Here is a 27,722-nt window from a genome sequence, read left to right as displayed (position 1 = left end):
GTTTTTTGGTATCCTGTAACACTTACTTGAAGAACCATTCAAATCCCCAGCTGGCACACAAAAAAATATTACATTCACATTGCACAAAGTAATGTTTTCCCCACTATAGGGTGGGGCCACCCTTGTGGGTACCGGATACATGAAGTGGGGAGACGCTAAGATTCGGAACCAGGTGATGCCTCCCTCTCTACGCCAGCCATGACAGAGTTAGGAAAAAGGATCCTAACAACTTTTGTGATGTAACATTGCATTCTAATGCAGGAAAAACTGTTTTGCTCTGTTGTTGTCTCCTGCATGGTTTGGAAGGAGGAGAGTTGGCCTTTTCATCTATTCTCTGCTGCCATATAAGAAGGAAAAGAGAATGTGCCCATTTCCCAATTATCCTTTCCATCCACTCACATCCCACAAGTATACTCAGAGGAAGACCATTCTAAAGCAAACCACAAAGTACCAATTTTTATTTTTATTTTTGTTCTGGAAAAAAGGAGAATGGAAAAAAAATTGGGTGAGAGGGCTGATCTGGCAATGTTTTTGGGTTTTTTTTCTGGCAGAAGCACTGGCAGATGCTGACAGGTTTTCCAGGCCATCTATGCAAACTGCGACTTCATAGCTGGGGGGTGTTGCCTGAGGTCAACATTTAGCAGAGACTTGTGTACAACATCCCAATCCTTACTCTTCAGCAGTAAAGCACAACTCTCAGAGCTGAACTGAGATCATTGGGGAGGGCAATGAGCACAAACCAGCAAGGCAGGAAATTAAAAAGCAATACTCTTGTCAAGGACATGGTTTACCAAATGGAAAGGGTAAAATTGGTGGAGACACCCCTTTCATTTTCTATTATGCTGGGCCCCTCTCTCTCTCTCTCCCCCCTTCCTCCCTCTCAACCCCCCACATACACTTTAACTCTGGTAAATGATAACAGTTAGAAGAGTTCTACACTATTAATAGTCTCAGAAATGAAAATATATTACACTCATTTTGGGATTTCGTTCAAAATCAACAGATCAAAGCGTTGCTTATATAGGGCTGTACAGCAGTGTCACATTCAGACACTTACCAGGCCCTCACCTGCCTAGCTTAAGAGCTAAAAATACTTAAAAGAGCTGCCATTCTCTTGGGCCTCAAGCATTTTAGCTAATCTTTTCTTGGTGCATACTATTCATTTATTTAAGACATTTCTAGACCACTTACTTATTTGCATTTCTAATCAGCGTACAAATAATCCAGAGAAAGTGGAATAATAAAGATTTATCATAAAAGCAAACTCTGGGTGAAATTCAATGTAGTGTGCAAGGAATTGGGGTATGTGTGCATGGAACAAGGTTTGCTCATGCAGTGAGACTTCCCCCTTTTTCTGGGTTCCCCCCAACCCTCCAGAGCAGATTTTAGGGGGCATGGGGGAAGAGACGGGGGGGGGGTCCTGTTGTGTGAGTGGACCTCGTTCCATGCATGCAACAACTTAATTAAATCTCTCCAAATACCTTAAAATGCTTGCTGGTATAAGAAAGTCATAGCCGTGCTCCTGAAGTTCGTAAAGCTTCGTAGCTGGGCTATTTTTATTGGTTTATATATCGGTTTCACAGAAGTCTTCCTGGTAAAAACTGTAAATGCGCATTGATCTGAATATCCACGAGCCAAAGGAGCAGGTAGTATTGTTGCACAAAACTAGCAAAGGAGTTCATTAAGTGCTTTAATAGGTACTTACTCTATCCTGTATTATAGACCAGTCTTATCATCTTATTGCCTGTGAAAGGGAAAAACACATGTTGCCTATAGGCGCCTGAGAGGCAAGATATGAACACAGGACTTCCGGATTCATACTATAGCCACTACAATACACTAGTTTGCGTTGTATGTGCTGATGTTTCAAAATTGCTGTAATGTAGCATCTCTGCAGGTTTTTTCATGTTACAGTAATTGGAACATAAAAAGCCTTATTGTCCAAGTCATCCACGCTGTCATTTTCACTGCCTTGTCATTCAAAAGCCCCGATCCTCTAATTAATATAGTAAGAAGTTCTAACAAAACTGTGCCTAGTATTCCTATATTTGCATTTACTTGGATCACATATATTCTCACACGGTGTGTCCAGGTGCAAAACATGAGAATAGCGTTCACATTTCCTTCCCAGGCTTCTGCAACATGGCAGTAGCTCAGCCAGTGATTGCAAAGAGCTTACAGACGGCAGCTTTTGTTTGCCACAGGTTTTGCTGATTTTGTTCTTTTTCCTTTCTATGAATTTTGTTTTGGCCAGCTTTAATAATTACATTTTTTTTGTCCTACAGAGATTTCTGACCACCGTCACTGAAGTGGATTCATTTGTGGGATGGGCAATAAAAGCAAAATCCAAGCCAAGTAAAAGAAGAAGAAGAACCACCACCACCCCTCCCGCTCCTCCAGCTGCTGCCTTCCATCGCAGACAAAGCTGCCAACAGTTTGACCCTTATCTTAAAGGAAAATAAGGTGAAAAATATGTGTGGAGAGGTAAGTCAGACTGACCTGAGTAGAAAGTCAGGGAGTGTCAAAAGCAGGCAGCCCTCCAAAAACAGTGAAGCAGCAAAAGGAAACACATTTGGGTTCATCCCTGTCATTAAGGCTGAAAAAACATAGTATTTGAGCAGATCTGGAAAATGCCAGCCATACTAGGGTTAATTCCCTGATTTCTCCTGCTAATGATATTAAATTGTTTGTTTTAGTTGTGATGCCTCTAAATATTCCAACTCCCTTTTATATAAGCAAGCACTTTAGCACCATTAATACTGTACTGGCTGTCAGAAAACTTGGCTGCTATTCTTTTGCAGAGATCATTGCATTTGTTTTGGGCCAAGGGATGGTGTAGATCAGGGATGTCCAACCAGTAGATCGTGTTCTGCCGGTAGATCCCCAGCTGATCCTGGTAGATCACAGGATCCTTATCATGTACGAAAAGTTATGGTGGGGGGGAAGCTAAAAAATTCTGTGCAGTCCTCCTCCAAAAAGCTCAACAATTCTGGGCAATCTACCTACCCCACGCACGCTCCTCCCTCCAATGACAATTGGTAGATCACTCCCAGTGTTTTTATACTGGGAGTAGATCACGGTCTCTTGGGAGTTGGATATGCCTGGTGTAGATGACTAAGACTTGCAGGTCACTAGAGTTTACAGTAAGGCAGGAAGAAGGGGGGGAAGGGGAGGCTGATAGCAGCCACGAGGAAAATCTTTTGCGATGATGCAGGCAAGGAAAATTGCATTCAGGTAATGAGAAACTAAAAAACGAGAGCAAGCTTAAAGAGACATTTACACAAAGCAGTTTTCATGAGAAATTATTCAATTTCTTAATAAAGTTTCTTTAGAAACAAGCAAACATGAATTCAAGTCAGAGATAATATCCATATTTAGAACTAGGCCAGAGAGCAATCTTATGCGTAGACGTGTAATAATGCAAGTACTCCACAGGATTCATTTATCTCTGCGCGAGTCTCCAGTGGTCTAGCCTTTCCTAACCTTGTGTCTTCCAGATGCTTTGGACTACAACTTCCATCCTGTCTGTCTGTTGTCCATGCTGGCTGGGGCTGATGGGAGCTGTAGTCCCAAACACCTGAAGGTTATCAACTTCAAAGGCAGCTCTAAGCCACATTAATTGTACTGGAGCAGATCCACATATTATGCGCAACAAGGGACTGCCATGGAAGCCAGCATCTTGTGGCAAGTTTTCCTCACTCTCCTTTGAAATGTGCAGGATCATTTATATTCAGCTGCTCATCGGCAGCTTCAATGCCCCCACCCTCATAACCTGCCATCCCCAGATAATTGGCTGCTGCTGGCAAGGGTGGAGGAAACACGTAATGTGAGTGACCCCCACCTGTTTGTGGGGAGACTTGACATTTGGTTACTTAGTTAAATTTCTAATAGTAATATTAAAATAATAAACCATAAAAATAATAAACCCAAAACAATGAGCAGCAAGAACAGATATTCTGCAGTAAATCCAGTCATGACTGAGTAACCACTCAAAATGTTTGGGGAAGCAGGTGGGGCTTAGCCTGGTGCTGGAATGTAAATAAAGTTGACTTTGGGACGATGGCATTCAAGAGTTGGGCTATCACCATGAAGAAGGCCCTCTTGTGTCACCACTTATTATACTTCCCCTGACAGTAGAATGAGATGGGGTTCTCTCCTATGAACTAAGGACACAGACAGGCTGATAACAGGCTTGGGTGTTCCATTAGCTACCTAATTCTCAAGTTGCTTAGGGTTTTGTAGATCAACACCTGCACCTTAATTTCAGCCCAGAAATGAAGTTCTTCCAGGATTGGTATTATGTGGTTGTGCTGCACTCGCCAGGGGCTTTGTGCTAAGTAGGACACCAAGTCCTGCCTGGAGCCAGTGGCAATGGTAATTATGTTGCTACAAATACAATTTATTTACTACAACATTTTTGGGGGTCAAATAGCATATTCTGAATAACTAGCTATTGGGGAGAAAAAGTTCTACTGCTTTTAAAAAATCCACATTAATCTCACATGCATTTTAATTATTCTCAACTAGAGAAATGTCTATTCCACAACCATTTTAATGAGATCTCAAGTTAGTTTAAGCTGAATGGAACCCCTTGCTCAAACTTAATACAATTGTTATTAGGCTTAAATAATAGGAGTTGAACTATCTGCAGTCTGGAAGGATCACTCTTTTATTAGCATAGCCGAGGGATTAGCAGAAATGTTTGTCTAATGAATGCTGCTACTATATTTGAGTGCATGCCTGAATGAGCTTCTTGTTGATTGAAACCTATCTATTTATAAGCACTTCTAAACATTTAAGAAAAACCTTCCTGTGTCGCACAGCACTGTTGCTTGGACCGTTAGGAGTTCATTGTTTTTCCATTTGTGAAAGATGTCCTTTTAGGAGGTTTTACACATTGTTGAACTATCTGTGTGCCAAATTATAGGTAATCACAGAGAAAATTTACCACATATCCACATTTGCAGAATTTGTGAAATAGAGGAGTGGCAGTTTTCACCAATTGGCAGGATGGGCTTACCAAGTATTTGGATGTGCACTGTGGAATGTTACCTACCACTTGGTAAATAGCAAGCACACTCATTTCCTCCTGCTTTCTTAAGGTGGCTTGGCCTGCATTATTCTTTACCACTCCCGGGATGGAATTCCAGGTTTGAGAACACCTGTGTAGTGCCACTGTCACCTGTTTTCCTTCACAGCTCTCCTCAAAACCTACTGTTTCATGAAGCCCTCACAACCCCCTGCTCTGTCTCAATGTCCAGCCACAAAAAGTACATGTAACTGCATTTGCTCTCATACATTCCTGTTCCCTTGCTGACTCCCCATCCTGAACCTTTCTTGCTCACTTTCAAACTTCAGATTGTGAGAACTTTGGGCAAGGACTGTACATGGATAGTGTTGTATGAATTCATCCATATGTATCACTTGAGTCCTATCACACATTAAATTATCTGTATGCCCAATACATTTAATTGCCTTAAAACACAGGCATGGAATAAATGGCCAGAGTTATGACCTAGCAACACCTGGAGGGCCATGTGTTCCCCTCACTCCTGCCTTATCAGAAAATAAAGCATCAAAAGTCTTAGTAGTTATGGCAAAAGTAGCCTTCTAAGCCAGGAAGGGTGGGGAAATGGTCCCTAAGGATTTAGGACTGATAACAAAGCTTTTGCAGTAGCTGATATTTAATGTATACCTTGGCACATTAACTGCAGGTTTTGTGATAGGTGTTACTGGCGAATCATTCAACAAAAGGTATAAATGCCACGACACAGGTTCTCAAAAGATGGGCCAAAACCCAAAGTATGTTTCAAGGACCTTATGATCATCTTACCAAGATACAATCACTCGCATTACGAACCATGCAGATCACCTTACTAGAAAAGTGGGTCAGAAAGACATATGTATTCCTAATAAATTAAATGTTGTGCTATGCTCTTGTAACAGGACGATAGCATCCAAACGCTATACCTAATGGATAAACAGATTTACTGCTTTAAAAGTTTAAGTGTATCCTCTTTGTACTAGCCCTTCCTTTGCTACAAACACACAAGCACAGTATTTTAAAATAATATTTTCCAGTCACCATAGGCATTTAAAAATGATCTTTGGAACAGGCAGCAGCGAATCTGAGTAATCTTACTGACAAGAATTCCAGATTAGTTAGGCCTGTCCCCAGTTTAATTTTTTCCTAGACACACTCCAGTTTATTTAAGTACTAAGAATCCAAAGTGTGTGCCACTAATCCCTATTTTTTGTTCTCTCATTTGTTCCTTTAACGCTATTTGGATCTTGGCAATTGAAGACTGAAATATCACTGATATTTATAATTACTCAGCAAAGCAGAGATTTGTTAATTTCCCAGTATCACAGAACCACATATATTGGAAACCAAAACTTTGAAAAAGGTGGTTTTATTTAAAATGTTTGCAAGATACCCTGATGAAACCATTAAATCTTGATAATATCAATTCTTTTGTAGGGAAATGATCCAAATGCCTAGAATCTACAATTATCACATTTTTACTTCTCCTCTTCAAACAGTATACCATTTTATGGATGGTGAGTATAAAGAAACCTGAATAATAAAAATCCTAGAACTAAATGTTAATGCTGCTTGGTTTTACAGATAGAAAGATGCAAGAAACTGGCAGAAAGTGTTGTTCAGTGGTACAGCAGATGTTTCCAGGAAGTAAACGCCAGGTTCAGTCCTGGGAATCCCCATGTAGCATGTAGCATTGATGATGATTTATTGAATTTATATACCGCCCTATACCTGGGGGTCTCAGGGTGGTTTACAGAATAGAATCAAGATATAAAATCACAAAATACATAATAAAAACAACAACAAAGCCCTCTCCCCAAAACACACTTTAAAAGGGCATAGGATATAAATCAGATTGAGGAGATTCCATGTCTCCAACACTGAAGCGCTATTGTCATTCAGTGTAGGCAATACTGAGCTAGGCAGACCATGGTCAGATTCACTACAAGGCAAATTTCTATGTTCATATACATGTCTTATCCCCTTGGAAAGGTTATGTGTACTGACCCTAGGTCTATGTCCTTCCACCAGCCCCAGTCCCTGCTGCCCATCTACATTATTTCCACTTGGGACCCTTTATAGGAGCTGTTGAACTTATGAGGTTGAGTTCTTTGAGACTGGAAACGGAAAGGGGAAGAAGTGGATCAGAAACCATACATTAGTCGCTGGAGTGAGGTATACTACTGGAGTTGGCCCCCCTTTTCAGCCTTCTCAGCACAGCCCTTTAAGTACAAAACGACCCAGCCTAGAAAGTTTTTAACAATGTTACTGATTTTTGTGTGTGTGAATCCTGCAACTTTTTACACTAAGTTATGACGGGAGTGGGGGGGGGGAATGCACAAACTGATGACAGAGGACTCACTGAACTCTCCTTGGAGTGACTTCACCATTCGTGAACGTTAATTATCATTCCTAGAGAAAGCACCATTCCAAGGATGCTTGCAACCCAGGCCTTATTATAGAACTGTTGCACGAGAAAGGTCATCTGCTGCTATACTGCAGCTGGACGCTCTACAGCCGGCTTCTGCAGTGTGAATATCCCCTCCCACTTCATCTGTAAGCAGAAAAGGAAACAACAGGATGCCCTATCATGGCTCCTCTGGGATGTGGAAATAGTGCAACAGGAAAAGGAAACAAGGCTTTCCAAATTCCAAACGTGGCTCACAATCCAGGCTTGGGTTTTTTTTGAAAGTAGACAAAATGTACTGTATTTCCACCTAAAAACATTAAGTGTGAACATGAAAAACAAAAGCGGAAAGACGAAAACTTAGTGGTGGAGGTTGTGCTTTGCATGCAAGTAGTCCCAGGCTCAATCTGTGGTGTTTCAGTGAAATGATTGAGGCCTTGCAGAGACTATACCAGGCCAAGTGGGTAGTTCTTGAGTTAGGCAACTATGTGTTCACTCAAAGGCTACTCCGTCCCCAATGTGGCAGCGTCTGCAAAGGCTCTGTATTCTACTACTGCGCCCTTTTCGAAAGTGGGAAGGGAGCTATCTCAGCCTTGAAACGTACATAGGGGTGAGGAAGGAAGTGGGAAGTGTCTCTTTCCCTCTTTTCTCTCCCAGTTCTACTAACTTTTCCAGGATGAGCAGCAAGCAGAGGGAACAATGGTGGGGGAGGATGTGGAGAAGGGAAAGTGTCCTGTAAAAATGTTTATGACAAAGTAAAATGTAAGAGTCAGCTGACTTGATTTGATGGGGGAGGAGAGGAAAAGAAAGAACAGAATATTTTTGTGTTTTGGTCTCTGACTGTTGTATTCTCTCAAGACACCATTGGGAGCTATGTGCATCAACACCCACCCACCCACCCTCATGCATATCCTACTTTATGAAGTAAGGATAGGATTGTGAGAACCAGATCCTTCAAACAGACTCTAGAAACTTTCACAAAGGATTTGATAAATTCATAGAGTATAGGCTAAAGGCAATTAAACCATGACTCTAAGACTGACACCTCCATTTTAAAAAGCAATATACGTCATACTATCATCCTGGTGATAAACAAGAGGGATAGTTGGCAGGGGCACCTGACTTGTCAATGCTAGAGACAGAATAAATAGCCTTGGTCGGGTTTAGAAAAGGTGGATCTTGTAGGCACCCATATTTAGGTTAATGAGGAAGGAAAGCTGGAACCCATTTCCAGATCAAGTCCAGTAGCTGCTATTGGTCAAACTCAGGAAAGTGGGACTATGGATTGCCCCGTTACATTTGAACCTCAAAGTCTGCTAGAAAACCAGAAAAACTACACACCATTTCCCAGAAAGAAAAGGAAATGGTGGGGATTAGGATGCAAGCTATTGTTTGCACTGCCTTTGTTGTGTAGCTTTATTGGGAAAGTGCTGCCCATTTTCTGCAAATGCTTAAGCTTTGAAAACCACAGTACCAAAGGATAACACAACTGACACATCCTTCACAATTACATTTGTTTTAAATTCCACAGAAGAGAGCCATTTCGTTTTTTGTTTGGTTTTCTCAATCTTTCCGACCTTCCCCCAATCTCAATTAGAAACAAGAGCAAAATGCCCCCATCCCTTTTCCCTTCTAACATCAACAGGACTTAATCTCTCCTATCTGCAAAGTGCACATCAGTGGACAGAAGCCAATTACGTGGTGCACTCGAGCAGAACTAATCCTAAATAAAAGGGCCTTCTAAATAAAAACCAGTTAGTTTTGTTCTATAAAACCCAGGCCAACAGAAATCACACAAACACCGAAAATGACAATGAACAGGCCTGACCTTAAAAACACTTTACAGTCCTAGCAATGCTGGCTGCAATTAGAAGCTACGTTATATGGAAAAATATTTATTAGAGAGTGGCTTGGGGTGTCTGATTTACTGCAAACTCATTAGCGCAAACTGTAGCCAACGAAGTTTGCCAACTTTGCCCTTCCTTCCTTCCAGGAAACTGGATCTTCTTTTTCTCAGGTCTGATTTCTTAGCTGGTTGCTAAGTTCCTGCAATTCCACTATCAAGTTCTCCATAGCTGCCACTTCTTCAGCTAGGTCACTGGAAACTTCTCCACTCACTGTGTCTGCAAAAAGTTGCTGCAGAAGAAAGAAAAAAAAGATTTGTAACAGAAAGTTTCTTCTTAACCAAAGACAATAAAATCATCCTAAATGCAGATTAAAAATAAAAAGTACTGCAACATTGTTAAAACACACCAGTGTCACCCTGTGGACAAATTAATGACAGCTCTGTCCACTTAATCCTTTTTGGACAAGACCTAGAATTACTGATTTGTGCAAGTATACAACCCAATTTTGCAGGAATTCCACAAAGTCAATGCTTGGACCTACTTGTGTGTCACTGGTACTCATCTGCACCTATAAACCCAATTGGCCAAACAGTGAACATTAGGCTTTCCCTCACCTTTGATTACTTGTAAAAGCAGCAGGAGTGGCCTAACCCTATATAGGCTGCAGTCTGATTTGGGGCCTGGGATACTACTGAACATGCCTTGAAGTGAATCATTTCCTCATAAACTAAAAACCCATTCTAGTTTTGGAGCAGGTTCTGAAGATCAGACCCTCTCAATCACCACCTTCTCTTTTGATTGACTGGGTGAGGAGGGGTAGGTGTGGCAGGAAAAACTAGACCCTGCTCCAAGTCATAGCGATGCAATTTCCTTAGTGCTACACCATGACACTTCAGGTCACTCGCACCTGTTGGCTGATATGTACACACTGCAGTATTAAACGTCACGATGGGTGGTTTCTATTGAATGGACAATTTTCATTCATTCGTGGGAAAACACAATAAAGAAATATAATAAAGTTGCCCTCCTGTCCTCTTTGGGGAGACAGTGTTACTCCACGCAATTGCCAGCTCACAGCCCAATTTTTGGCAGGTGAAGCAGAGCCAGAAGCCTTTTTTCTGAGAGATGGAAGCTTTCATGAAGGATCCTTTGTGACAGCTGTCCATCATGCTTTTTTTTTTTTAAGTTGTTTCTGGCTACCCAATGTGAAGAAGCTGGGGAGGAAGGATGGGGTCTGGCTCAGCTTTCTCTCTCTTATTTGGCATTCATTGAGCTGAAGTCCAAAGCAAGCCTTGCTGAAGCTACAGAGCTCTCTGGGGATTATGGACAATTGTGTGAGAATCTGTACAGCCAGACAAATGGGTGTCATCTGCCCTCCTGGCTTTGACGGAAGAACACTGTTGAGCTACCTTCCTTCTGTATACCGATTCCAGCTTTTCAAATCAGGGAAAGTCATGCTTAGAGATGTCCTGAGGGAGCAATGCCAGTTTCCCCATCTCTCTCTCTCTCTCTCTCTCTCTCTCTCTCTCTCTCTCTCTCACACACACACACACACACACACAAACACCTACACACTTTCTCCAAAAGTAGACTGTGCCCTGTTCCTTGCACAGAGGCAACTGTCGGATATTTCACAGATTTCTCCTCCTTTCCATTACAGTATTTTTCTGGTTAGAATGGAAGAGTTAAAAGTAAAGTGCCTGTAGCAGTACTTGAGAACATAAGCCATGAGACAGGGAGCCCTTTGCTGACCCTGCCTCTCTGTTAAAAGACTATTTTAAGGATGCCCATCTCAGTCTCACCTTTGCTCTGGCTGCCAAGCTACGCAAGTTGAGTCGAGCCGAAGAGAGAATTTGCAGTGCCTCTTGGTGATTAGACTTGGTTTTGCTGCACCTCATTGCCACTGCAAGATGAATTTTAAAAAGGCAAAACAAAAGTCTGGTGATTACTGTGATAACACGGCAGACATAAATTACTACTAAAGCTTTCAGCCAGTTCTCTTCATGAGGAAGCTCATTAAAAGGAGCATCCATACAAATGGTAAGGGGGCAGGTATTCTGAACTGCAACATGAATCACTGAAACAACACAGCATTGTTTCTGTAAAACGAGAATAAAATACCGTAACAAAATATTGCTGTGTGGAGTGCTGCTGAAATCCCACCCTCTTTCCCGCTACTTCATTCCACTCCACCTCTTCAACCCGTTAGTTCTTCCTCTTAGGATTTTCCCTAAAGCTTTTCTGTACTTTTGCAGAATTTGGGGTTCCCTCAAGCCTTCTGATATCTTCTCCCCCTTGCACGCAGAGGGCTCTGTTTTGGCGACACCCTTCTGAACTTCAGAAATGAGTAAGTGAGGTCTTGAGGCAAAATGGTGTGGGGTGGAGGGAGACTGCCCATGACTGAATGTGTGTCATTATACTATCTGTGTGTTTTTCTCCAGCCTCACAGTCACAGTATTCCATGGACACTGGGCCCTCATTGACTTTTTTTTGGTGGTGAGGGGAATGATCCGTCCCTTTGAGGGTTCTCCCCCTAATTATTTGTTGTGCTTAGTCTTGGGCTTATCTAAAGTTGCCCTATAACTTGTCCATTTTGGACAAATGAATTGGAATGAAAATATTGGCTGATACAAGTGCTGAATGTCAGCGATATACTGATTTAAGGGATTTATACCCTGCTTTTCAGCCACATGAATGCCACTCCAGGGGCAGAGCGTGAACGGAGCCCGCACTGCCCCACCCCCAGTGCCAAGCAGGGCTGTGCTTTGCTGTGCCCTTGGCAGGCACACTCACACCACCTTCCAGTCCCGCTTGTGTGTTTGAAAGAGCTTCTGTACAGTGAGGGACTGATTAAAATGATCTGCCTCTGATCCTTGCGGATCCAGATGGAATTCTGAGGGAATTTTCTGCATGTATGACTGGTGGTCCTGCTGAGACTTCACATTGATCTCTGGAAACGGAAAGTGACTTGGTCATTTAACACAATCTCTCCTGAACATCCTTTCCCCTACTTTAGAACTAAGGCAGCTCTGTTTTTCTGGGTTTTTGTTTTTAAGTGTTAGCAAGTGTGGCATGTTACAGCCAAATGAACCTTTTAAAGTAACCCACCAATAATGATTTCTGCCAAAAAATTCATACGGGACATACCATGTGCAAGCTCTAAAGCTCCTTTTACTACGTTCTTAAAAGAGAAAATATCTTTGTCCCAGTCCTTTGACTGCATTTCACATTTGTGTGCTTTGCTGAGATACTGTAGCACCTGTAAAGACAGAAGAGTGAAATTAGAAAACAACCTTAGTTTGGCTTTATGTTAATACGTAAAGCCAAAGTCACTCTAAAAAAATAGGTCTGATTGGTAATATGTTAGTTTCTCAGTATTAGTTTTTCAGTCTTCCTCCCCTGCAACTGTATTCTGCAGCTGTAGCACAGATGTTTTTCGCTGTTATTGCCTTTCAAGTATGACAGACATATAAGTAACACGTGTTTAAAAGATAATTTTTTACCTTTAAAAAAAAATCTGTCTAGACTGATGGATGTGACCCATATTTTGCTAGGTCACAATGACTAAATGCACATGAAAGCAGGAAAACACTTGTATTTTAATATTTTAAGCCATTATGCATCTAAGGAATGCAATAAATTGCTCAAATATATACAAAGATTAAGATGCCAGTTTTATTCTGTATTGGTTCCCCAATGTGGAAAAAAGCAAGAAGACATGGATTCTGCAAAACGGAGAAAATAAAAAGCAATTGCCCAAACCGAAGCAGAAGCAAATGAGCCAAAGCAAAAACAAGTGTTAGGAAAGTTCCCCCCCCCCCACTAAATCCAAATGTTTACTTACCCTTTTTTAAAGCAAAAAACCCTGAGCACTTAAGTCCCATTAAGTCCCTCTTAATGGAAGAGTTGAAAGAATTGGCTTAATTCTCCAACAAACACCAATGAGAGATCTTTGCTTTGTGAGGTGACCCAAAAGGTGGCAGTTTGATTCTCACCTGGGGCTAGTTAGAGAGACCACACAATTGCTATGTACCAAGACTTGCTTCCATATGCTATTTTTTATTTTCTTTCTTCAAAACAAGCCAAGTCAAGCACACCTAATCCACATGAATTCCCCGTCCCACTAATTAAGATCTGCAAAGGGGATTCTGTTGTGCTTGCCATCTTTTAAGGAACCCTATTTTGCGATAACAGAGAATGCCTTTCTCTTGGCTAAGTGTGAAGGAGCCAGGCAAGTCATTGCTAGCAACAGGAAATCTTTGAAGTTTGTTGATGTATTGTACAGTCGTACCTTGTAAGTCAAACAGAATCTGTTCCAGAAGTCTGTTCGACTTCCAAAATGTTTGGAAACCAAAGCGTGGCTTCTGATTGGCTGCAGAAAGCTCCTGTAGCCAATCGGAAGCCCTGTTGGACATTGGATTCCAAAGAATATTCGCAAACCAGAACACTCACTTCTGGGTTTGCAGCGTTCGGGAGCCAAAATGTCTGAGTACCAAGGTGTTTGGGATCCAAGGTACGACTAATGCGATAGAAAAACAGACTTGTGATATAGCATTTCTAACTAAATGTGAATATCATAAACGAAATAAGGAAGAAAGGGCACCAAATATATTTATTTAATGCTGGGAGTTCATTTATAAATCTATGGAACACAAAATTGCAAGACAACTTCCACCTTCACACTCGCCTCCCCCCCATTCACATCGATTTCTTGATACAGTTAATTATTGATATAGTTTTATAATTAGGATACACAACAAATATCTGTCTCATTTTTTTTGTGCATGATGTGAAATTACTTGCTCTCTTTGTGATAGAGTGCTGCATTTATGGAATCACTTTTTGTGTGAAGAGCCTACTCTCCTTTTCAATTTTAGCAAGTTGCTATATCAGACATTTTGAATATGTTAATGCCGCTACGGTTTTATATCATTTGCTTTGGGTACTTTTTGGCAGGAAAACTGAGTTAAGCTCACATCTCTGTTGATGCACCAAGAGATTCATGTGGGCCTTGAAACATACGAAACATTGGAGAGACAATGCTTTCTACGGTGAAAACCCTTCATAGAGTGCAACACCAGTTCAATTTTTGATATGAAATAGAGCGTGATACCACTCTTGTCCTCATCACTTCTCTCTGACAAAGGGGAGGTGGAAATGTGGGTGGGGGAGATGACCATGTACAGCCACATCTCCTAAAACTAGTTTTGTAATCAGAACTTACATTTGAAAGTGTAGTTTTCCACCTCTGAGATGCTAGGGACAGAAAAATCACAAACAATGGCAGTTTCCTTTTTCTTTCTTTTTTTTTTTTTTTTGCCAGAAGCTTGCCTCTTCAGTCTCTCTCTAGCCTTTCTTAATAGTCTTCCTCTGTTGACTTAAGTTTATTACCTGCTGATCTCAGTGCCATCAATATTTGAGGCTGGCACTTTGGGGGGGGTGGGGAATCACTATTTGAATGGAGCTATAATTGCACATAAATTACACAAAATAACACAACTGAGAATGATTCATACCAGCATTTTACATTATTTCACCTTTGATCAAATATTAAAACAAAGAAGCATACAGTGGCATTCAAATGTCAAGCAAATTACTGGGTCGTAGAGCTAAACTAGAACTTTAAAGGGATAGAATGGTTACAGGTGTTTCCTGGGCTGCAGAATACAAAGTGAAGCAAAGTGGTTTTGACTCTTGGGAAATGTTAACTGGAATGGACAGTATGGGATCATAGAATTGTAGAGTTGGAAGGGACCATGAGGGTCATCTAGTCAAATCCCCTGCAATGCATGAATCTTTTTGCCCAATGTTTGGCTTGAACCCACCACCTCCTGCTCTACCAACTATCCCAGGTAGATTCCTGCCTTTGCAAAGCACCATGGAGGATTCCATGTGGTGGTGGAGAGATAATTAGTTGGCATGCTTGAGTGCTGTGAAGATTACTGAACTGGGGGTATGTTAAATAGCAGTATGGAATACAACGAGTTAAGGGCAGAATAAGTAATCAGAAGGTACAGAATTGTGTTACTTAAAAACGCATTAACTGTTTAAAAAATATATAATGCTAATAATGTCCCTGCCAACCAGCATTAGATTTGGGCAGTATGAAAAAAAAGATAAAGGAGGGAGAAACAGAGTGTTGGTGGCTATTTGGTTTTTGGCACCCAACTGGATCTGCTCCTGGACAAAACCAACAAAGGAAACTAAGGCAAATACCAGGAAAATCTTTATTATGGTTACACAGTTTAGGTTGCATGCTATGCTGCTTCATAGAAAAAGAGAGGCTGTATAGGGCACGTTGCTAACATTTAACACAGACACACCTAACCTAAATGAAGAAATTTCTGGTAACACTCTCAAGGGAGCAAGCTCTTACAGGAAAATGGGTCAGGATAATTTAGCAAGATCTTTCCGTCACAATATTCTACCATGTTTTGAAAGCTGGAAGTATTCATTTTATATTCAGAGTCTGATGCTTCTTTCACACTATGTGGCTCCTTGAAAAATTGCCACCGGGAGTTTGCTTTGATTTAATAGCTGAAGCACACATCTCATAACCTTGGCTACAGCACAAAGATGAAATGCTTGCTTGTAGTTCTTCCAGTTTTCTACAGCAAAATGAAAACAGCAAGCACCGCTACTGGAAAATGTTTCTTTTGTATTATAATGTGTAGGCACAGGGGACAAAAGATGTAAGTCCTGATGACTTCTCTATATTCTCTTACCCCAAAAACTGGCTCTATTACTATGGGCCTACAAACATGGTTCTCGGTTATTAAGACATTCTGGAGCAGTGGTTCCTAAACCACATTGGCCATCCTTAAATGGTTAAGGATCTTTGTGGACCGGAGTGATTTTTCTGTCTGTTGTAGACTGGAATGCACTGTGCTTGATGATATGCAATTTTTAATTTATTTTTACTGTTTTTTAATTTATATTGTATTTTATTGTCTTATGATTAGAATTCTATGGAGTTCCTATCTTTTTTATTGTGCCCACGTGCTGTTTTCTGTTATTTCTAATACCCACTTCATTGTTAGCTTCCCCCCAGAGTCTACATGTGGTTTAGAAGCTTTGTGACTATGTGGCAGATTTCAAAGCTTTCTTTAGATTCTCTAAATACCTAGAAGATTTCAACAACCTTTTTAGGCCTGTGGGCACATTTGCAAGCACCTGGGATTGACTGATTGATTGATTGATGCTTTTTGTGGTGTGTGTGTATGATCTTCTGGAAAATAGAGATAGAGAGGGCAGAGTTAACCCTCCCTTCCTAGCTGCAATCTCAAGGAAGATCACTCTTCCCTCCCCTCTGCAACAACAAAACTTGGAAAAAGCCAATAGATTTTCCCCAAAGGCTAATTGCAGAAAGAGGTTGGTTTTTTGGGGGGGGAGGTGAAGCTGGGAAGGGTTAAGCCTCCCCTTCCCAGGCCCCCTCCCAAAACCCTGCTTAGCTTCAGACCTCAAATGCTCTCACTCCATTTCCTGGGTCCAATGCCAATTTTATAATCTGAAAACGGTACTAAAGTAGGCAGGACAGATGGTCCCCCAGGAATATACTTAATTTCTAGATGACTCGTTTCAGAAACACTATTTACTACCTTCTGCTCTTACATCAAGGTGCAACACCCCTGGCATTACAAAGGGGAATTCTGTCTCTCTCGCTGAGCAGGCAATGCGCACAAGAACCAGGGTAATGAGAATTTCCAGCAGCATCTACTCACAGGGGATGCAAAGCTGAGAAAACTGAGCTTGCATCTCCTGGTAGAAAGTGGGTGAAGGAAACAAGACTTGTTGTATGAAAACTCTTTTTCTGAGAGGGGATAAAATCTATCTTTTAAAACTAAAATAAAAAAGCCAAAACAAGGGAAGGTTAGACATAGTTCAAAGACATAGTTGATATGCGATCCAATAGCAGCAGCACTGTAAGAAATGCACAAATCCCTTTATCTTGTCTTTTTTATTCTTCCTGACTAATCTTATGTCAATCTCCTTCACCCTTTTTCCTTTCCAGCTAGTTTTTCTAATCTCACTTGCTGCTTCTCCTTTTCCTCTTCTGCATTCCGCCAAGCTTCTCCTTCCCTCCCTCCTCTCTGGCAGATTCACAAACCTCTCCTCTCCTTATCTTTGTTACTTTAACCCCTATATGCCTGTTAGCTCTCTCCTTGCTCTCCCACTTCACAGTTCATCTATATGTTTGAATCCAGCTTCTCCATATGTTTGCAAGGGAGATGCCACACTTACCGTATTTTTCGCTCCATTGGACGCACTTTTTCCCTCCTAAAAAGGAAGGGAAAATGTTTGTGCGTCTTATGGAGCGAATGTGTGGTCCCTGGAGCCAAATCGCTGTTGCCCTGCGCTGCTGGGGTGCTCTTTGGGGGTGGGGGGAGGAGTCACGGTGTTCTGCCGGCAGCCTCCGCGTTCCCCTGAAGCCCCGGCAACGTTCGTAGGCAGCGGGAAGGCTGTGCGCTCCTGGGGTGCTCTTTGGGGATGGGGGGGAGGAGCCACGCAGCTCTGCCGGCAGCCTCTGCTTTCCCCTGAAGCCCCGACAAGGTTTGCAAGCAGAGGGAAGGCTGTGCGCCTTTGCCCCGCGCTCCTGGGGTGCTCTTTGGGGGTGGGGGGGAAGCCACACTGCTCTGCTTATAGCCTTTGCTTTCCCCTGAAGCTCCGACAAGGTTTGCAAGCAGAGGGAAGGCTGTGTGTTCCTGGGCTGCTCTTTGGGGGTGGGGGGAGGAGCCACGCGGCTCTGCCGGCAGCCTCTGCTTTCCCCTGAAGCCCCGACAAGGTTTGCAAGCAGAGGGAAGGCTGTGCGCCTTTGCCCCGCGCTCCTGGGGTGCTCTTTGGGGGTGGGGGGGAAGCCACACTGCTCTGCTTATAGCCTTTGCTTTCCCCTGAAGCTCCGACAAGGTTTGCAAGCAGAGGGAAGGCTGTGTGTTCCTGGGCTGCTCTTTGGGGGTGGGGGGAGGAGCCACGCGGCTCTGCCGGCAGCCTCTGCTTTCCCCTGAAGCCCCGACAAGGTTTGCAAGCAGAGGGAAGGCTGTGCGCCTTTGCCCCGCGCTCCTGGGGTGCTCTTTGGGGGTGGGGGGGAAGCCACACTGCTCTGCTTATAGCCTTTGCTTTCCCCTGAAGCTCCGACAAGGTTTGCAAGCAGAGGGAAGGCTGTGTGTTCCTGGGCTGCTCTTTGGGGGTGGGGGGAGGAGCCACGCGGCTCTGCCGGCAGCCTCTGCTTTCCCCTGAAGCCCCGACAAGGTTTGCAAGCAGAGGGAAGGCTGTGCGCCTTTGCCCCGCGCTCCTGGGGTGCTCTTTGGGGGTGGGGGGGAAGCCACACTGCTCTGCTTATAGCCTTTGCTTTCCCCTGAAGCTCCGACAAGGTTTGCAAGCAGAGGGAAGGCTGTGTGTTCCTGGGCTGCTCTTTGGGGGTGGGGGGAGGAGCCACGCGGCTCTGCCGGCAGCCTCTGCTTTCCTCTGAAGCCCCAACAAGGTTTGCAAGCAGAGGGAAGGCTGTGCGCCTTTGCCCCGCGCTCCTGGGGTGCTCTTTGGGGTGGGAGGAGGAGCCACACTGCTCTGCCTACAGTCTTTGCTTTCCCTTAAAGCCCGGACAAGGTTTGCAAGCAGAGGGAAGGCTGTGTGTTCCTAGGATGGGGGGGGGGAGGAGCCACACTGCTCTGCCTACAGCCTTTGCTTTCCCCTGAAGCCCCGACAAGGTTTGCAAGCAGTGGGAAGGCTGTGTGCCTTTGCCCCGCGCTCCTGGGGTGCTCTTTGGGGGTGGGGGGTGGGGAGCCACACTGCTCTGCCTATAGCCTTTGCTTTCCCCTGAAGCTCCGACAAGGTTTCAAGCAGAGGGAAGGCTGTGTATTCCTGGGATGCTGGTGGGGATTAGCAAATTGCTGTCTTTCAGTGCCTCCTAATTCAACTGCAAAGGGTTGCCTAACTGGATTCTGAGCTCCATTTGAAGTTTAAAAATATTAAGTTTGGGGATTTCTTCAAGTAGCAGTTTTGCAGAAATAGTCATAAATACATGCAAAGCATCTCCACAAACCAGTAATAGTGAGCTCAGCTAAAACTGAGCAGGCATCTGGCTCAGGAACAGTTTAAACTGCACAACTATAACCAGACATCCTGTGTGTTTGTGTGTGGACCATGTTCCTAGCAGCTAATCTTTATTGCTGAAAAGAGGCACTGATATTCTACTCCAAATCTATAATTCATTATACAAATTATTACAAGTACAGTCCACCTATACCAAACCAAAAACATTGTGTTCTCTTGTTATTGAATGGAAGCTATTTATCTGCCCTCTTTTCCTCCTCTGTTCTTTGCTGAGTCACCCCATTTTGAATCTTCCTTTCAAAACAACCATGCCTGTTTTGAGAAAACTTCAGAGATTTAGGAACTGGAGCGCAATCATTTGATCTCTTTGCTGTTCCTCCATACTCCAAGCACTCCTCATTTGCACAGCCCTGGTTTCTCTCCCTGATTATTAATATTCTTGATTAATAACAGTAAAATGCTCAAATTTTAGTTTTTGTGACTGCTGCCAATACTGACTTCCCAGTGATAATGAAAACAGCTACATTATAATGGAATGTCTGTCCTTTTTCCATTCTCTTCAATATATACCGTGGCTCGCTTTAAAGCAGCAAAGTGGACAGGAGCCACCCACTTTGCTGTTTTAAATAGTTTAGTACAACATTTTAGTCAGATATTTTTTTTCTTGTTTTCCTGATCTAAAAACTTGGTGCGTCTTTTGGTCAGGTGCGTCCTATGGAGCGAAAAATACGGTACTCCCACCTGAAGAGCAATATTTATCTGTCAGCAGGTGGTGTTGAAGGAGCAGGCTGACCTTGCAGAACAGCTTAATAGGTGATCCCACAGCTGCAGTACAGAGTTACATGGCACTAGGTTGTAATAGTTTGATGACTGAGAACATTCTTTTCCCCTGCGTGCTGCTGCCTTCAGATAATGCTTTAGCCACCTGAATTCCGTAGAAAAACTGAAAGGTGCAAATCCATTTAGAAAAGTCATATTGCTTAAAATAACCTTTTAGTGCCCCGCTCTGGATTAGGCACATTAAATATACAGAACACAATTCTGAGACAGATACATATGCTTAAGACTGAATTGAACAGACGTAACCTTCTGTGGATTGCATCCTTAAACTTGACCTATTTCTTAAGTGCATTCTCACAATAAGAATGATGAAAAACAACATTTCACCTGTCTTGGGTGTTAATCTTTCTTATTCCAGTGCTGCAGCCTGAACATTCTGCATTATCCTCCCTCCCTTTAATGGTCTGCTTTGTTCTTTTTCTTCTTTATCAAGTTAAGCTTGATTTGCTGATCAGCTTGTCAAAGACAGAAGTACCGACGATAAGTGAAATTAGCTTAAACTGATTCCTTTACAATATTTTTATTTTATTTTGTGGGCTGGGGAAACCAAACAGTCACAAACCAAGCATCATGATCCTAATACCAAAATTTGGGTAGAGAGTAAATTTCCTATATCATTACTAATTTAAAACCACACTCTTACCATTAGCACTTACCTTCTCTGTATCTTCATGGTTATCACTCTGCCCATTCCCATAGAGTCTTGCATATAGTCTCCAGATTTCTCCATCGCTTGTCACTCTAGAAGTCACTCTGCCAAAGAGTCCCTGCAGTTTCCCCTTTAACCCTGTTGCAGTTTCTCCATTACGATCGGTCACTCCATCCATAACTACTTTTACTAGTATCTTTAGCACCTTTGAAAGAAGATAATTTTGGTTATAATTGGACTAACACTACAAGTCAAATTAGTGAATGTGTGCAACATGTGAGTTCAACAGCCGCTTTGATTTTGGTGTGTTTTTTTTACAGCCAAACAGTATACAGATCTTATACAATAACATAATTTGTAGGAGTCTGAATTATTTTTATGTTATTTATTTATTAAATTTGTACACCACCCTTCATCCATAGATCTCAGGGTGGTTCGCAACATAAAAAATACAAGATAAAAACACAAGATGCATAAAAGACCCAAACCCACAGAATCAATAATCCCATTTCCCTTTTCTCCTGGTGCCTAAATGTGTATAATGAAGGCAGCAGCCAAACCTCCTGGGGAGAACATTCGACAGACAATAAGCTGCTCAAGAGATAAAGATAACAAGGAAAAAGAAAAACAATGTTCCCCAGTGGTAACAGCAATTCTACGAAAGCTTCTTCTCCAAAATTTGAATAAGGGTTCTATATTACATAATTGGGCACCACTTAAAACTGTAATCTAACCAGAAGACAGAGAGTCTTACTGCCCCAAATTTACACTACACTTTTAATCTGTAAGATAGAAAATCCCTTTACGGACACATGGGAAATTCTGACAACACTAGCTACATCTGTATCTGGCAGTCAATATTAATAAAAGGATCTGAATATTCTCCAGAGGAATCAAAGGCATTTAGTAAGGTTTGGAAAAACACATGTTGGAGGTACTGGAAATACATATAAGCAGTGGGATCCTATACATGTTCATTTAGTTGTTAAGTCCCATTGTTCTTAATGGGGTTTATTCCCATGCAAATGTATAGGATTATTTTATGGAATTAATCTATTAAAATGTAATGTAGCTTTCCTATGTACCATAGATGCAGAGACACCACACTTGTTTAAGAATGCTAGCAACTTATTTTCTTGGAATATAATGAGTTCCTGAAAAACTAATAGAATTTAAACACTTCTAAATGCCTTTGCCATTTACTGGTGCTATATCCAGCAGCTAAGAAACTTGTTCTTAGTTGTCAAATTTATTATCAGTAGGTTACAAAATCAATGTTGTAAGTTATATTACATTTTTCCACATAACTTAATCATCAAGTGCATCAAATAAAGTTATGCATTCATGCAAGTACATTCAATTTTTATGCATGTCTCTTTGAGGTCATAGGATCATTACAGATGATCAAACAACACACCAGTGAAGCCGGTTTGCTGTTCTTCCCCCATAACCTTCCTAGAAGTTTCTGTGCCCAGGATGACTTTGTCGAAACCTAAACCCCGTATTTCCAAACATCTGAGCTGTTACTAGTTATCACTGTACAGTTACAAAGCCCCTTTGATATAAAATTTCAGCCTGTCAAAACATGTTTCCCAGGCTACCTTGATGCTCAGCAAAGCTGACAGGCTTCACGAGGGGGAAATGGTTTTAGAGATCAGTTCTCACATGATAAGCCATCAGTCTACAGAGTACCACGCTGTAAATGGCTCCCGATGTTACGGCTTAAAAACAAGGAAATGGCCATTAGCAGGTACAGGTGTCTCCTTGAACCTATTAATTCTGCTTCCTCCTCAAGCTCTGAAATCTATTTCTGAAATTGAAGGGACAGAAAAAGTTTTGCTTTTGCCTCTCCAGTAGAAAGGATTCTGGACAGGAACCACATAAGCAAAGATATCAGGATCTGGCTAGATGAGGAGGAATGGTGGGAGTCTGCAGCTGGGGAAACAGTGCTGGATTACCGAATAGGCAGCGGTCTGTGGGCCCCACGACTTTTAGGGGCCCTGCGAAAATGGATCAAAGTAACATTGATTGGATCTTGAAAGAAAATTGCAATCTAGCTTTCTTAGTTCAATGTAATCCCACTACAGCATGTGCACGAGAGGTGCCCCAAGATTTTGACTGCCTAGGGGGTGCTACATGTAGCAGGACAAAAGGCACAGAGAGCCCCTCCTTGAAGGAGTTCACGACTGCTGGGAAGGCTCAGATCCTTAGTTCTGGCGACTGCCTCCTTGGGGTAGTCCTGTCCATGGAGTTCTCTCTTAGTTTTTTCTCTCTGAATAAAGAATCAACCTTACTGCTTATCTCTGAGTTTATGTGCTGACAAAAGATGACATAGTGGCGTTTTCTCTGCTGGTGTCTGTCTTCCATTAGCTCCTGTTTTGAACACATATGTATATCCTGCTCAAGAAACAAATAAAATTGAGCTGTGCACTGTAGAGTGAAGCAGACTGCTTAAAAAAGCCGCAACACATTTGATGCTTCTGTCATTCTTAGCAAGCCAGCATTAGAGCAACAGCAACAGCAACAGCTAAGCTTCAACAGTGAGACAAGAGGACAATTAGCATTGCTAAAGTAGTGTCTGATCCTCTTTACTCTCATGGTCAAAGGTGATTGTTGTGAACTGTGACTTAGCTCTTGCCAAAAAATGTTTGGCATATATGCTGTAAATCCTAAAGTTGACAGAAGTAGCAAATTGCACCAGATAAAATCCCATGCCACAGATGCAGGGCAGTAGCTATCTGCAGTAGTAAAACCTGCACCCAGGGCTGCCAACAGGTACTGAACCATGAGCCAGCAGCCCCCCCCCCCCCGATTCTTAGCTTTCTTTTCCTCCTCCTTTTTTGAAAAAGAAAAATTCAATTAGACATTTCTACAGAAAGAGCACAAAACACAAAGGCTTCAGCACTCGGCAGGCAACAACACTGCTGTAAGTATCAGGACTATGGGTTGCTGCGAATGATATTAAATATTTGTTTCTTGCTTCTCCACCCAGGAGCTCAAGGTTGCACACATTATCCCCGCCCCCTTTTATCATTGCAATAGAATCCACTCTATTCCTGTAATTGTTATTTGTTTTAAAACTGTTTTTGATAATTTTTAAATTTTTGCAACCCACCCTGGGACCCTACGGGGAAGCATGGGTAAGAAAGCCAATAAATAATCATAACAGTGGCAGCCTGGTGTGGTAGGCTAGGCTAAACTAACATATTTACATCCTCAGCAGTTATTGCCAGTAGATTGCTTGAGGGGGGGCTACCCATATGCAATGCACCAGGCCCAGGAAATCCTGTGGGCATCCATGCCTTCCTGCCCCTACTGTGATTTTGCTTTGTTGTATACATTTTGATGTAGCACTTTTTACACAAATAAGAGCCAGCCACAAGGAGATGCTTTAAAAAATGTGTTTTTATCAAGGGATACTCGAGAATAACGATAAAGGTACCGTTACTATGTAAACAGTGTGACACTTACTGTAACACAGTGGCGTAGCGTGGGGGGTGCAGGGGGGGCCGGCCGCACCGGGCACAACATCTGGGGTTAGGGCAAATCCACGGGTTAGGGGGCGCAAATCCACGGGTTAGGGGGCGCAAATTACTTGCCTTGCCCCGGGTGCTGACAACCCACGCTACGCCACTGTTGTAACAACTTCGTGGTGAGTACTGGCACCTAATATTTCCAGGGAAAACCCCTTATTTTCGGACAACTGAGATAGCTACATGCAGCTACCACCTGAAAGAGCAACTAGTGAATACAGCAGCAAGGAATCTGTTGAGGAAGGAAACAATTCACATCTAATTTATTTTGTGGGAAAAGGCCATTAGACTGTGCCCACAAGCCTGAACTTCTGAAAATCCACCAGCAGATTTATATCACTCCCACTGATTTTGAAGTTTCACTGCTCCTGAATGAATTTTTTAAAAAGGAAAATCCTAGTTTGTATTCATTTAGGTAACATTCCTAAATGCATGCTAAAGGCTAAAACATCCACTGACACTGCCCAGGCATTCAGGCTGAGCAGTAGGACAAAAACATTTTTCTAAGGCAGGGAATGTCCACTGGCATTATCATGTTCCAACATAATATTGTCCCCTGTCCCACAAACAGTCTACCACCGATTTCCTACCAGGTTCAGTGTACAGAGAAGGACACTGTAAAGGCTAAATTGCCATGGTTTGCTCCACAAGGACAGAATTTTCTCCTTATGCTCTAGTGTTTTCATGAACTAAAACTCCCATAATCACCAACAACTGGCTATGCTGGTTGGAGCTAATATGAGCTGTACTCTAGCATCTGGAGGGCACCAAGTTGGCTACTGGGAGCCAGTGTAGTATAGTTGTTAAGAGCGGTAGTCTCGTAATCTGGTGAACCGGGTTCGCGTCTCCGCTCCTCCACATGCAGCTGCTGGGTGACCTGGGGCTAGTCAACCTTCTCTGAAGTCTCTCAGCCTCACTTACCTCACAGAGTGTTTGTTGTGGGGGAAGAAGGGAAAGGAGAACGTTAGCCACTTTGAGACTCCTTAGGGTAGTGATAAAGCGGGATATCAAATCCAAACTCCTCCTCTTCTTCTACCCCTGTTCTACTGCAAAGAATTGCAACAGCTGCTGGGCTCATAGTAGAAGGCATTCTCACTAAATGCCATCATGGTCGCGGATGGACTGAATGTGCAACTTCTGTTTAAGTCTTGATTTGGCTTGACATTTTTATAGAAGAAACAGAGGTGCCCTACAACTTCGCTATAAGATGGGAGGCTCTTTAATCGCTGTCCTGAGTATGACCTGTTTTCATGAACCATGTTTGAAATCATTAAAACTGGACACTTGAATAAAAAGAGACACAACCCACCTGGACATCTTTATACTTTTCTTGTAAGTCCATAAGCCTGTGATAAGCTTTAATAGCTTCTGAAAACTCTCCAACGTCTGTACTGGTGAGAATGTAATTTTCCCAAATCTGCCAGTGCTCATAATTACACTTGAGAGCTTCCTGAAGGGTCCGGAATGCTTTAATTCTGGTTCAAAATTAAATAAGTTAAAACACACAAGGATTTTTGCTTTGCCATTCGATCCCCACCCCCCAGCCTTATTCACTTCTTTAGAAGGTTTATCCCTTTAAAAATTGTATATACAAAGAAGACCACAATCCTAAGAGTTGCTTTTCTGATTTGACAAGAGATGGATGATTCCCTTCCCTTTATACCAGCATGCTTCATGCCATAACCTTTATTGCTGTTATCTGTTGGCAGGGCTCCCCATCACATATAATCACAGTGACATGAGAGATGCTTCCCTGTTGTGTGATCCCATACAGCTGAGTGCAGCACCTGTCTGCAAAAGAGGATGCCAATTGCAAAGGAACAATCCACATCATTGTATCATTTGTATTCAGGGCACGACATTGCAGGAGAGAGACTGCTCCACAGGGAAACAACTCTCACAATGCTGGGCTATATGTGAAGGGGTTCTAGATTTTCCAGTGACACCATTTGAATGTAGTAAAAATGGCTTTCCGACAATTCTTTTGCTGTATTCCCCCCACCTTGAAATCTATTATACCAGGGGGTAAACCATACACATATAAGGCAATCCATTTTGTTATTTTTCTGTGAAATACCTGCTAGTCTAGAATTTATGGAAGATTATGGAAGATTACTGGGACACGGGTGGCGCTGTGGGTTAAAGCCTCAGCACCTAGGACTTGCCAATCGAAAGGTCGGCGGTTCGAATCCCCGCTGCGGGGTGCGCTCCCGTCGCTCGGTCCCAGCGCCTGCCAACCTAGCAGTTCGGAAGTGCCCTCGGGTGCAAGTAGATAAATAGGGACCGCTTACTAGCGGGAAGGTAAACGGCGTTCCGTGTGCTGCGCTGGCTCGCCAGATGCAGCTTGTCACGCTGGCCACGTGACCCGGAAGTGTCTGCGGACAGCACTGGCTCCTGGCCTATAGAGTGAGATGAGCGCACAACCCCAGAGTCTGTCAAGACTGGCCCGTACGGGCAGGGGTACCTTTACCTTTACCTTTACCTATGGAAGATTACTACACTTCTCTTTTACAAATAGGCTAAAGCAGGTAAACAAGCAGAGAATGCTGCTTGTTTAAAGATGAATATGTGTGCTTCTCTCAGCCAGGATGAAAAACAAAAGCTTTTGACATTGTTAAACTATAGTACTCACAGATTTGCTATTTGCCACCTACTATTCTTAACTGCGCTGTTAGAATGTTAAAAATTATCCATGTTATTTTAATCCAATTGGCATAGACCAGGGGTCAGCAACCTTTTTCAGCCGTGGGCTGGTCCACCATCCCTCAGACCATGTGGTGGGCCGGACTATATTTGGAAAAAAAAAATATGAACGAATTCCTATGCCCCACAAATAACCCAGAGATGCATTTTAAATAAAAGCACACATTCTACTCATGTAAAAACACCAGGCAGACCCCACAAACAACCCAGAGATGCATTTTAAATAAAAGGACACATTCTACTTGTGTAAAAACACGCTGATTCCAGGACTGTCCATGGGCTGGACTGAGAAGGCGATTGGGCCGGATCCAGGCCCCGGGCCTTAGGTTGCCTACCCCTGGCCTAGACAGTTCTCCTCTTACTTCTTACACTGTATTTTGTAAGTCTTGATTAAATGGCAAGTCATCTTGATTTTGTTGAGGGGATGATAAATTAAATAGTAGCTTTCAATGACAGAAACTGATCAAGCGTTAAATATGGAACACCATTTTTTGTGCAAATCTCTGCCAGGTGAAATTTCACCACAGCTCTTGCTCTGTGAGCTAATTTATGAAAAGAGATAAGAGACACAAGATGGGGATGTCATTCCAGTTAAGGGAACAATACAGGTACATAAAGAGTCCAGAAATTGCACCATGACATGTGAATGGGA

The 27,722-nt window shown here is 42.6% G+C and overlaps 1 protein-coding gene and 1 long non-coding RNA gene across 4 annotated transcripts in view; one reads left to right on the top strand and one right to left on the bottom strand.

Moving 5' to 3' along the window:
• The window catches only part of LOC310758301, a 31,111-nt gene extending 22,907 nt beyond the window's left edge, over positions 1-8,204 (top strand). For both annotated transcript variants that reach the window (XR_014545686.1, XR_014545687.1), the window contains 2 exons: positions 2,286-2,484; positions 5,103-8,204. This is a non-coding gene — a long non-coding RNA (uncharacterized lncRNA). The remainder of the gene's footprint in view (positions 1-2,285; positions 2,485-5,102) is intronic.
• Positions 6,398-27,722, bottom strand: part of TTC27 (tetratricopeptide repeat domain 27) — an 88,987-nt gene continuing 67,662 nt past the window's right edge. The window contains exons 16-20 of one of the 2 annotated variants that reach the window (XM_083604267.1): positions 25,677-25,842; positions 20,842-21,039; positions 12,446-12,557; positions 11,101-11,201; positions 6,398-9,587 (exon numbers count right to left, since the gene is read on the bottom strand). In XM_083604267.1, coding sequence (XP_083460393.1) covers positions 9,465-9,587; positions 11,101-11,201; positions 12,446-12,557; positions 20,842-21,039; positions 25,677-25,842 — 700 coding nt within the window. In that variant the 3' untranslated portion in view covers positions 6,398-9,464. Of the gene's footprint in view, positions 9,588-11,100; positions 11,202-12,445; positions 12,558-17,246; positions 17,535-20,075; positions 21,040-25,676; positions 25,843-27,722 lie in introns of those variants that run through there. The other variant, XR_014545664.1, reaches the window with a different exon arrangement.

Source organism: Podarcis filfolensis (genome assembly GCF_964270895.1).
Source record: "Podarcis filfolensis genome assembly, chromosome: 3".
Classification (NCBI taxonomy): domain Eukaryota; kingdom Metazoa; phylum Chordata; class Lepidosauria; order Squamata; family Lacertidae; genus Podarcis; species Podarcis filfolensis.
Note: the sequence above shows the minus strand (reverse complement) of the source record. Positions and strands in the feature narration are given on the sequence as shown.